Consider the following 12,685-nt stretch of genomic DNA (forward strand, 5'->3'; position numbering starts at 1 on the left):
TATAAATACAATCAACCATTAATTAACAAAGAACAGTAAAGTCACCAATAAATAGAACAATCATAAAATGTACTCCCTCCGTTTCACAATACTTGTCCATTTTGAAGAAATTACACATACCAAGGAATCAAATAAATGTTGTCATTTTTGATGAAATTCTTTGTGTTTTTTCTATAATACCCTTACTCATTTATTATTTCATTCTATTATTTCTCTCTCTACAATAAATAAGTAAGGGTATTATTGATAAACCAATAATTAATGTTGCATTGAAACTTGAAAGGGACAAGTAAAATGAAACAAAATAATTCTCCAAAATGGACAAGTATTGTGAAACGGAGGAAGTATTAGAAAGGGCTTAGGCCATCAACGTTATAAAAAAAATAATATTAGAAATAGAAATTAACATAAAATTGAAATTGAATCTTAAGTTTAAGTGACAAAGCACCACATCTACATCCTTACATTAAAAACAAGGTGATACCAAACTCTCATGGTAGACTCCAGGGTTAATCCAACCATTCATGTTTTGTGTATTGGACTCTTAAAAGTACCATTTTTAAAACTATAAACAACCAAATACATTTTTCGGTTACCCATTGACTTACATTCCATCAACATTTGGTCATCCTCGGAAATTCATATTGGCTTGGTACAGGGATAGAAGAAAGGATCTTCCATGTATGAAACACAAAACAATTTAATCCAAGACTTTTCATTTCCATACTCTTTCCTCAGCCAAATACTATAAAACACACGACTACTTGAAGAGATACACAAACAACCCCTCAACACACCCAAAATCACATGATATACATCTTTCCCTCCAAAATTAGGAGGCAAAAGCTTTCGATGAGACTCGTTCACCAAATCAACAGAAACAACACGACAATAACCATCCGTATACACTAACCAATTAAGTGCACCACTAACGAATTTCAATTCATGCGATCCATCTATCGGAACATGGAAATTCAAATCTCCCTTAATCATTCTCCAAGAATTAGTACCCACAGTGTGAACCTTTGTTTTAATTTCGAGAAAGGCATTACCACCATCATAGCCAAAAACAACAACCACCTTATAATTATCAATTAAAGGGTCATAACCAAAGCCATATGCAATATAAAAGAACTTTATTGAACTTTTTAAAGAAGGTAATTTTGAGAATTTTCTAATGGAAGGGTTCCACAAAATAACAGAGCTTCGGTTGATAACCAAACAAAGGATTCTGTGGCAAGAGCCGACAAAAGAATAACATTGTTGTTTGAAAGGGAGATGGAGTTGGGTGGCGTTAATGGTAACAGAGTTGAAGATAGAATGAAGTGGATAAGACAATACATGACATTCATCTATGGAGGTGGTTAAGATGAAGTGGTGGATGGTGGTCGACAAGCGAAGGTGTTTCTTAGCAAATTTGGAATCCAAGATAAGGATATTGAAGTATTTACAGAGGCATCGAAGTTGAAGGAGGAGCTTCACCGGTAGTCTACGTAGGATTTCAGTGATCAGATCAAACGAAAGATTGGGGCAGTGGCGGTAATGTATGGGTTCAAATTAGGGTGGTCAGTTGTCGTATGACAATTAGGTCACACGACTTTTTTTTTTTTTTTTGGTTTCAAGGTCACTCGATATTTGATTTGGGGATTATGATTTACGCTGAAAAATAAATATAGGAAATGATCAAAACGGGCTCAAACCCATGCAACAAAAAACAAGGAATTCTGCTCTTCTCCCACTATTCAGGAGGGGGTAAGACTGGAAGCATTCACTTCGTCCCAAAACTATTGGTTTTGTCCCGGCTGAGGCAATATCAAGGTATTAAGGCTCAACTTCTTCCTATGAGCGACACCTTTCACCCTATGATTTTTTCGAAACTGAAATATCGGTTCAGTCTGTCGATGTGTGTCGATAGTCTACACCATCCACCCTCCTTGTGTCTTTGCGGTTGAGTTGGCAGTTGATTTGATCCAGTTGGTCCTTTAACCCGGAGAGCGTGACATCAGTGCAAATCCTTAACATATAGGGTGGTATTCCCCTGTTGTGGTAAACGGCAGATAGCATGATGTTCGGATCAATGAGAGAAATTTTCATGGTTTTTTTGGTATGGTTCACTGCTTATGAAAACAGACACACTTACTTAAAGAAGTTTTTGAGAGTCGTGGACCACAGGAACAGTCGGTGCAATGTGAATCACACAAAAAAGTCTTGTACATAAGATTTTCGGATTATATAACCCAAAATATCGTTCATCCTACAAAGTGTGATGTTACGTCATTTTCACCCAATATTGAAGCATTTCGGATTCTATAATCCGAAAACTTTGGAAATTTTTCGGATTATAGAATCCAAAACATGTCAAAGTTTTGGACGGTTACTTGCTCAGCAAGAGTAACTCATGGAACATGTGTTTTAAAGAGTTTTACCAGCTTTAATGGCTGGTAAAACCCTTTGAACATGTTTTTTGACCCATAATTAAGAGTAGTTACACTCTATGCAACCAATTCTTCACAAATTTCCCCTATAAATACCCTTCAATCCTTCACAATTTCTCACTTCGTCATCTCACACTCTCTCCTTCTCTTCCTTCTATAACAATGTGTTTTCATCGTTGGCGTTCATACAAAAAATAAGCGCGGTTCATCTGGGTGCGAGGTTGATCTTCTTGGGTGTAAGGTTGACCTTCAAGGTCTCTTTCGCCCTCGAAAGGAAACAAAACTTAACCCACACACACACACCATCTTTTTCTCCTACCCCCTCCATCTTCATGCACCATAGCTTTTCCTTTAGATTATAAATAGATTAGCATTAGGTGTTTGAATATTTTATGTAATAATCTTTAAGCTTAAGCTTTATTTTATTGTAAATGTATTGATATATTCAAAAAATGAGATTTAGTTTGTATCATTTTGTCCTTTTAAGTTTGTTTATATTTACATTTATTTTATGTTTTTGTCCTATATATTTATGTCATTGAAATAATATAAACTAGTGTCTATTTAAAAATCTTTACAAAGGTATTTTTAGAAGAAAAAAATAGGACGCATGAGAAACTGATAGGGTGGAAAAAAGGTATAGTATTCTCTTATAACCTTTTGTAATATTAAGCTATTGATATTATATGATACATTAACCATTTTTATGTTATTCTCTCTTTCTTTATTTCTATTTGTGTTTATATGAAATCCCATGACCGCTAATGGCTGATTGCGTGAATGCATGAATTTGTTACAAACTCGTAAAAGATATTCTAGAATTAAATCAATTAAGTTAGCAAATCAAAGAGCTTATTCCATCATCTATACTATATATAAAGAAAATAACCCCTTTCAGCACTTTTGGATTGACTTTTTCTCTTTCCAAAAATGTCCCCAATTTTCAATACAAATAACACATGTAACAAAGAGAAAAGAATAAAATTAAATATTAGAAAAAAATATAACAAACACGATATGAATATATATATATATATATATATATATATATATATATATGTTTTTTTTTCTTTATCATTTAAAAAGTGTAACAAACTAGATGAGTATATTTATACTTACTTTTTTATTATCCCAATTATACCCTTAAAAAACTTTTTTTTTGGTCTATTAGCCTAGTGACTGGAGCTCACACAATTAAATGTGGAGAAGTGGGGTGTCCGGGTTCGAACCCCGACCCCTGCATAAATTATGCAATGTCCCTACCAACTGAGCTAAGTTCACGGGGACAACAACTTTTCCTATACTAAAGATGGTTGTTGGTGTCATTAAAAAATAGAATTTAGATTATATTTTTTTTGTTATATTGTTGGTGTCATTGAAATAGATAATCATGGTTATTTTTGGTTTGTTAAAACTTGAACGTTACCACAATAAAAGAACAGAAAGATAGAAAATTAACTCTTTTTTTTTGGGTCAAGTAGCCTAGTGGCTAGAGCTCACACATTTTTGGGTCAAGTAGCCTAGTGGCTAGAGCTCACACACATTTATATTTTTAGTTTTAATCAAAATCTCATAAAAAAAAACATTGTTCATACTTTTCAAACGTTACCACAATAAAAGAACAGAAAGATAGAAAATTAACTCTTTTTTTTTGGGTCAAGTAGCCTAGTGGCTAGAGCTCACACATTTTTGGGTCAAGTAGCCTAGTGGCTAGAGCTCACACATTTGGGTCAAGTAGCCTAGTGGCTAGAGCTCACACATTTTTGGATCAAGTAGCCTAGTGGCTAGAGCTCACACATTTAAATGTGGAGAAGTGGGGTGTCCGGGGTTCGAACCCCGGCCCCTGCATATAATATGCAATATCCCTACCAACTGAGCTAAGCTCACGGGGGATAGATAGAAAATTAACTCTATCGAAATAAATACATGTCTAAAGCATCCTATCGAGACATATTTATTCATTTGGATCAGTTCTTGGAACTAATATATTAATATATTATTAATAGATAGAAAAATTTCGTGGTAAATACAATATTAAGAAGAATTTTTTTTGTGTTACCTCTTTTTTTAGTATGCCTAAGAGACAAACGCAAGACTTGAATATTTTTTAAAATTTATAACTAGTTACAAACCCGTGCTTCGCACGGGGTGGATTGCTTTTTTCGGTTAATTTTGTTGGCAAACACATATTTGTTAATACGCTTAAAAGTAAACTGATTCCAAATATAGATATTACATGCATATAAATATAATAAACCATGATCCATAACATATCAAATCCTAGATAGGTCTACCATAAACCATGATCCACCCCCTACTTTCAATATGTAATATTTTGTTCTCATGAATGATTGCTTATAATGTTTATGCTTTTGGGAAAAATATTATATTGGATGGATAAACTGCGAAATAACAGATATTTATAGACTATAATAGATGAAGACGACTTGTCACGAGTAATAAATGGAAAATGGGAAACTATCACCATGTTAACATAAAATTGTCTAAGTCATTTAACTTTAAATTGTAACCGAAATAACAAAATATTGCTTTTGCAGCATGCATTCATGAGATTATAGCTAAAACAACTTCATAATCGGAAAATTTCATTTACAAAAAACTTGCTAGTGGATGCGTACATGCTCAACCCACATCTTTGTTGGTGGATTCTCCAAGTCAAAAATCAATTTGTCATCTTTTTTCAAACCCCTATCGATGACAAATTTATGCCATTCACCACACATAGACTTTTCAGTATTCCTTCTTCCGGCAGTCCTTATTTTACATTTGTAAATCTTGTGAGTTTCGACATCTTCGAGTTTCATGCGAAGATACTTTCTTTTCAATATGCTCTTTGAGATGTGATTAGGGAAATGCTACAAAATATAATAGAAAAATTATAAAATTTAACATCATGCATAATTTTTCTAATAACACAACCTATTCTAACTTTGAGAATATGATTTGATTTGCAATATGTTATACCTAATGACCCAATTGAATTCAGAAATAGATGCCAGCAATTATTCCAAATACTAAAAGTATGAAATCATATTCCAAAATAAAATAGATATAGATTTTTAAGACGGGAATGACTGAAGCAAAAACAGTAATTGTGTTAGACCTTTAGCACCACCCAAAACTCAATCACCAAAATAATGAATTTGTTCTTCTCAACTATAATAGCAGAAACCAAAACAACATCTGTGTTAGAGCTTTAGCAAAAAACAAAATTCAACAATCTTAATATACAGTATATAAGTCTAGTTATCTTGGTGCACATTTTGTTCGTCATCTCTATATTTTAATCATACACACATTTTTGCACAAAAGAGATTGAAACAAATTAAGTGGAGCTTAATTTCCCTATAACTTGATTTGCTAACCCTTGGAACGTGTACTAAAGCATTTTAAAATGATTAGAATTAGAGCCTTTTTCATAGTACAGGACTCCTTATGAGAAGAAAAGCGTCCAATATTTTATGAACAGTATGCCAAGTTTCATGTTGTCAATTTTAAATTGCTTCTATAACATGCAAGTGTATTCTAGTTCATGTCACGACTACATATCATAGCTCCACAACTCAATGTCTCTTGTGTTTTCATTATGTTGTGTCACGAGAGGATTCCGAGGGACCACCCACATTAGATAAGAGCAACCAGACAAATGAGATAGACACACAGTTATCTAAAACCTTAAGACGATGGGTTTAATCGCACTTATAAAGTGTTCAACCTACACTTTTTAAACCGATGTAGGACTTCTAACTCACACTTGATATACAATTGATTAACTTATATTAACCAATTAAAAGATTTTTTGTGTTGAGAAAAACCTATTAAAAGGTTAGTAAGATGAGTGGAACAAAAATTGGAAACACAAAGAGCATAGACAGATGAGTGCATAATGTGAAAATATACAAAAATTGGATATTCTGCACACAACAATAAAAGAAGACCATTTTTAGGGAACAAAACAATGAATCTTGTGTTTAACTCTAAATAAAAGAACCAGCATATTGTAAACGGAATGAGCTGGTAAAATGAAGTTATATAGTATTGTAAAAAAACACCATTAAAATCATTAAAGAGGCAAACCTAAGATCATCTACAAAGAAACAAAATGCAACGAAATAAACCAAAAAATAATAGAAGCTAACCTGGATATGTAAGTTGCCCTCATAACACAACCCACTCATATAATCTCGCAACCTGCAAAAATGATGTAAAGAAATCAGGAAAATGAAGGAAGATAGCCAAAGCAAGACATTTTACAACCACATCTAAACTCATAAATATCACCTTTGAAATTTTACCATAGTTTCAACTTCTTCAGGTCATAATGTAGAGTCCACATCAGCAACAAAGGAAGATTCAACACTCTGTACACATGAACAATCAGACCTATTTGACTTGACAATAACTTTATGATTATTTTCACTCATGGCCTTTAAATGAGATTTGTTTCCCTTGATTCTTAATCCCTGAAAATTTGCAAGAGATCACTATTTAATGTAATAATAGACATTATAATTATTATATAAAAGATCTCCCTTCAATACAAACCTGAGTTTTTTTTCTTGGTGTAAGGCACTGCACTGTTTCCTGCAAAATACATAACCACTGAATTTCAAAATTTGTTCAATGGCATTTTTATGCAATAGCATTCCTACCTAAATACATAGGTCTATATCTATCTATTTTACTATACAAATAATACTATATATTTTTAAACATAAAGTGTTTTATTTTTCAGATTTTCAGTGTTAAATTTTCCCTCAAATTTGACAGAAAATGCCTTTTATGCACATAATACATAGTTTTCAGCAGTCTGACTCACATTCAAAATTGTCCCATGGTTTCACTTATTTAGTGGGATTGAAAGTGGAACAGCTGCATCTGAACTCGCATAGCTGGTCATACTAACTATGGCCTCTCTTTATAATGCTTCGGTTTCAGTTACTTCTTGCGCTTCAATGACATTGTGAATTTCGCCATAATCAGCTCCAAGGCATTTCAATATCATAAAACTCACAATCATGAAAAGTCCTTCAAAATGAAAAAGGTAAAAGTCACATAGATAAAAAAAAATGTAACGTAGGAAACAAAGTTTTCATAAAACAATAATAGTTTATTTTAAGGTACCTAATAGAATTATGCAGGAAAAAACACGAGCCATAAAAGAAATTTCAACAAACCATGCATCATTATCATCATCATTTCCCTGTAATCAATTCATAGGAACCATAATGAATATACATTGAAAAAAATATACAATAAGATGATATGAATTATAGCAATAATTACTTAATCATACATTTTTTGGTGCTGTTAGTATCTTCATTTAAAAACCATAAGAAATTTGGAAAGGTTAATTCACAACAGAGCCAAGTCGTTTCTAGCTATCAATAAGGGCATGGTTTGGAATCATATACATTATTAATATTCTGCATAAATGTAAAAGCTAAGCTACTTCTAATTTCTCGAAAAAGATTGCAATTATTCAAATCAAATTTTAAGCATACCACTGAGAACCCTGTATAAAAATTTACCAATTCATCATAAGACCAACTTGTAATACTTCAGTCATATATACCAATTCATAATCTAGCTATAGAATATGAAGAAAGTACTCCAAATATAATTTATAGAGTTTACATTAATTTTTCCACCTAATGCATATAGTTTTACATAAACCAAATGACATGCACACACTGCGGGAAGAGATCCTAGAAGCTCTACCCGGAACAGGACTAAATATCATTTTAAAAGGGGATCAACCATATAAAAGGAGGACATGTAACATAAAAAATAGTAAAAATTGAGATTGACATTCTAGGCAAGAGAAGTAACCTCAAGCTTATTTGTAGAAATCTCTGATGAAGATGTTATTCCACAGATAACTATCGTCAATAAACTCAACTTCTGAGTCCAATTCAAAGCCTTCCATGCTCTGATGCTACAAAACATATTATATAGACTCCATCATCCTAAGATCATACATAATACCTCAGCTGTTTCCAAAGAACATACATAATACTTCAGCTGTTTCCCATTGTTTCAAAATTTCACTAAGTGCAATACTCATTACAATCCCTTATTCCCCCACAAAAATATCGAGACGATAGAATACTACCACGTGAATGTCGAATCTCTTAGATGCAGCATGTAATTGAGGTGCTAAAAATATATCCGCCTACAAATGATAATGAACGTGTTAGGTTATATATAACTATGACAGACAAAAATTCAGCGCAAAACTTCAGTTTGGTTAAAAAAATCAATGTATAATTACACATTTCCATTTATGAATATCATGAGAACTTACTGTGAATAAAAAATAATAAATAAGCGTAAAATTTCTGAATTCTTTACAAAGAATAGTTTCAATAGCAGCTTGTAAGAACCCTCTTTAATAAAGGGCCAACCTTTGGTTTCCTTCATAAACCTGAAAAACAAATAAAATCAAAACTTTTTTTCAATGTAAAGCAAAACAATGGAAAAATCAAAACTTTTTTATTCAAAGTATTTGAAGAAAAGAAAACTAACACCAAGAAGCTCCTCAGCAGTTTCTTTAACCCTCTTCATACCTACACAATAAAAATCACAGAATTAAATCAAACTTTACATGGTTAAAAGAGTTTACTTTTTAGGTTGAAATGGTTCAAAAACTTCCCTAGAATGAGTTGTAAACAGGCATGAAAATTTAAACTAACTAATACTTCATCAATTCAAAAGTATCATAATTTTAAGTTGATTTTTTTTTTTAAAATTCTATTTAAAAGGTAACTTGCTTTAAACTAAGTAATACTTTAAGGTAATTTCAAAAACTTAAGATTAAAAAGATTAAATTTTTTTTGTATTTGAGCATATATTCAAATCAGAATTCATTTTATAAGAACAAAAGTAACAATAACGGCATTATATTCATAAAGTTAGAAAATCAATCATTTTTGCAGGCAAAACCTGAAAAGATATTGTTAGACTTTGTAAAGCCCCAAGAAAAATCTCAAACCATAGGTTGTTGAATTGACAGACTCACCATGAGAAGTAAACTCTGCCACTGAAATGGACGAATCAACAGTATAAGACAAAGCACTACTACAAATAGAACACCCTGCATTGTGTCAAAAATTGCCAAAATGAAAGCATCCCTAAAGCAATCAGAACTAATCCACATCAACAAAAAATGACCATTGATGTTGTCCATACTGATAATGAAAAGGCTTTCTCAGTAGCTGCCAACTTCGGATTGACCTCTTTACCAAGTAGAGTTGTAAAGAAAGCACATATTTATGGATAATAGTTGTGTTAAAAATGACTTAAGAATTACCTCAGTTGGTTCAGAACAATCTAAAAAGTTTTATTTGAAGCCAAGAGAATCAATTGAATGTCATATATATTGAATAACTTGTAAATCTTCAAGAGGGTGGAACATAAAGTCAAAATTTGGAAGTGATTTACCTCAAACATGAATTTTTATATATTAAAACTTAAGCGAGGTTTGCTCAAGAACATGAAATAAAGTCCATTGCACATATATTTTCAACCAAAATGAAAACCAAGTAACTTATTCTTTAAAAAATGTAAAATGAAGCAATAAAACAAAAACATGAGCACGCTGTTAAAATTGTTGAAGGGGTTTCTCAGTTTCTTACCACAACCTTGTGCTCAAAGTATAGTCCAGAATTTGAAACAATTAAATTCAACAATAAAACAAATAGCATGATATACCAGAATTTGAATCAACAAATGAATTCAACAATTTTTGACTAAATATAATCACACACATATATATATAAGATAGAAGAGAGATAAAATACCTAATTGTGTCGAAACTGTCAGTTGCGTTTCAGAGGAAAGAGCATGCACAGCCATAGTTGACAGTCACTAAAATGCAACCAGTCCCATATTGTTCTTCTCATGTTCTACGCAAAAAATATTAAAAACATACGTTGAAACTTAATCTCGTGTTCCTCTCATATGTTGAACGGAATGGAATGATTGTTATTTATAATACTATGATGTACTAATTAGTTGGAAACCATATCATTTTCTTCTCATACTGATTTGGACAAACATATATATTTCGTACTGAAACTTCAATAAATGCAGGAAATAACCCTTGAATCAAAATTACAGATTATGATGCTAAGTAGGGATAGAGATTGGGATGAGTTTTAAGAATCTATTTCAGTAAATTATAATTTTCTCTCATATATAGTTATAGGTGTATGACAGAAATAAAATATGAAAGCTTGGCAAAGAAGTTTCAAATGATCTGCAAACCTTAGAGAAAGCCAACCCTTTCAGCTTTTTACACCGACGATCAGCATTGTCCAAAGTGAGGATTTCATCAGGTTTAAAATTTTTGAGAAAATTCACAGTGATATCATCCTCAACATATCCTGAAATTGTCAAATTCACACACATCACAGCAATTACGGGAACTATTTTCCCCTGTGTCTGTTTTCTTTTCAGGCTGAAGCAAAGTTACAGAAAAAGGTTCTTCCAAAAAGAAAGTCTGGAACGGAGATTAACAAACATTTCAATCAGTTGAAACATCGACTGTTAAACTTAAGCGCTTAATTATATCTGGAAATTCAAACGGTAGAAAATGCCTACTAATTCCAAGTGCTTGGAAGTTGCAAACACAATTGCATTGAAAAATCACACATATCATGATATATCAACAGATGTAAATTAATTACAGTTCCTGATGCATAATTAGTACATCACAGAAAATTACCTTGCATATTGAAAATTTTCACGCAGCTTAAACACTTATTATTTCCTGAAATTCAAACCGCACAAAATGTCTTATATTTCAAAGTTTCATATATAGCACTTCATAAAAGACCATCCATTAGAGATATCCTTCTAATCCAGAACTTGTAAAGGGTGAATCAGAAGTGAATTACCTTCTGCAGAATTTGGCAGATGCAGGGCTGTTGTATTTGGGTCACCTTCATATGGTTTCAGCTATCCGCCTGACCAGCTTATACGGACCATAAAAACGCTTGGCAAGCTTCTGTATCAGATGCCAAAATTAAATACGGCCGCAGCAAGACAAAAACTCCAATATAAAGAACAAATAACCATACCTACAACAACTTGTATTCCAACTTAAGCTTCTGCAAAACAAATTAATTGACAACTTATTGCTTCTAAAGACTTCAATTTTAACCCAAACACTAAAACATCAATTCAAACATACCCCACAACAACTTAACTGCTACTTTCTAAACAATCTGATAACAATAGTTCAAAACTATACAAATTGAGAAATTTTATTTCACATATTGAGACATTACCTCAAACACTTGGTGAGCGCCTCTCCCAACCCATTTATTTTTTACATCAATTCACTTTTTACATCAAACAAAAGTCATAACTGATAACTTATAAAGCAAAAATCTGAAATAAATAATTTATTTAAATAAAATCACATGATTGAGAACATAACAATTACCAGCTTTGAACAATGCATTCCCTTCTTCCTTCTTCTTTCCATCTGCATCAATCTTCTCTTAAAATAAAACCCTTAAAATAATAAGAACAACTTTCTCAAAACATGCAAACAGAATCAATGTTGAATAAAAAAGAAAAAACAATTTCACAAATTCATCCCACAAACAGCTTATGGTTTCTAGCTTTTCATCCCAAACAGCACAACAACAATTTCACAAATTGATTTCAATAACAGGACCATAAAATGGGGAAGAAATCATAAAAGAAACAATAAATACAAAATCACTAAACAACAAACCCAGAAACTTCAATTTGGAACCCTAATCACCGTCTGACTGAATTTTTTTTTCAAAAATCAAAACCTTTAACATACAATCTCATATCCAAAGCAAGAATAGAACAGAAAATAAAAAAAAATACAGTTGATCATGATTTTAGATTCATCAGAGATAAGGAAATTACCTTCAATGAAGAAGAACCAATGAGACAGAAACCAACAAACAATAAACCAAACCCACAAAATCAAACCCTTAAAATCATAAAAAAAACTTTTTGGAGACATGCATGCAATTAGATTGATGAAATTTGATGGAAAAGAAAGAAGAGAGGGTGAGGCCGTGTTTGAGAAGAGAGAAGGAGAAGGAGATGAAATTTGATGCAATTAGTCCACCCTTCTTTCTCTGTTCCTGTTTCCTCTCCCCTTCTTCCTCTCCCGTTCCCGTTTCTCTCGTCCCCCTTCTTTTGTTTTTTTTTTCTTTTCACATATATATAGGCAAGGG

At 32.2% G+C, this 12,685-nt stretch overlaps 1 protein-coding gene across 25 annotated transcripts; it reads right to left on the reverse strand.

Annotated features, from left to right (window-relative positions):
• Nucleotides 1-4,924: 4,924 nt before the first annotated feature.
• LOC146936156 (uncharacterized) lies at nucleotides 4,925-12,649 on the reverse strand. 25 transcript variants are annotated; one of them, XM_085751149.1, is made up of 19 exons: nucleotides 12,369-12,644; nucleotides 11,908-11,978; nucleotides 11,750-11,803; nucleotides 11,540-11,569; nucleotides 11,357-11,463; nucleotides 11,185-11,229; nucleotides 10,725-10,843; nucleotides 10,259-10,363; nucleotides 9,478-9,552; nucleotides 8,985-9,025; nucleotides 8,764-8,883; nucleotides 8,572-8,631; nucleotides 8,289-8,394; nucleotides 7,581-7,659; nucleotides 7,276-7,484; nucleotides 7,002-7,040; nucleotides 6,738-6,919; nucleotides 6,596-6,647; nucleotides 4,925-5,311 (listed from the first exon to the last, which is right to left on the reverse strand). In XM_085751149.1, exons 12-15 carry the CDS (start codon nucleotides 8,601-8,603, stop codon nucleotides 7,375-7,377), a joined length of 327 nt encoding a protein of 108 aa, XP_085607275.1. In that variant the 5' UTR covers nucleotides 8,604-8,631; nucleotides 8,764-8,883; nucleotides 8,985-9,025; nucleotides 9,478-9,552; nucleotides 10,259-10,363; nucleotides 10,725-10,843; nucleotides 11,185-11,229; nucleotides 11,357-11,463; nucleotides 11,540-11,569; nucleotides 11,750-11,803; nucleotides 11,908-11,978; nucleotides 12,369-12,644; the 3' UTR covers nucleotides 4,925-5,311; nucleotides 6,596-6,647; nucleotides 6,738-6,919; nucleotides 7,002-7,040; nucleotides 7,276-7,374. The 25 variants fall into 25 exon arrangements, 21 of the variants coding, with proteins under 21 accessions (XP_085607275.1, XP_085607270.1, XP_085607276.1 ...); XM_085751144.1 differs by having other exon boundaries at nucleotides 11,357-11,466; XM_085751150.1 differs by having other exon boundaries at nucleotides 11,357-11,466; nucleotides 11,908-11,949; nucleotides 12,369-12,495.
• Between the last annotated feature and the right edge of the window lie 36 nt (nucleotides 12,650-12,685).

This window comes from Medicago sativa, chromosome 3 (genome assembly GCF_051527215.1).
Source record: "Medicago sativa cultivar Bolivia chromosome 3, Bolivia_mono, whole genome shotgun sequence".
Taxonomy (NCBI): domain Eukaryota; kingdom Viridiplantae; phylum Streptophyta; class Magnoliopsida; order Fabales; family Fabaceae; genus Medicago; species Medicago sativa.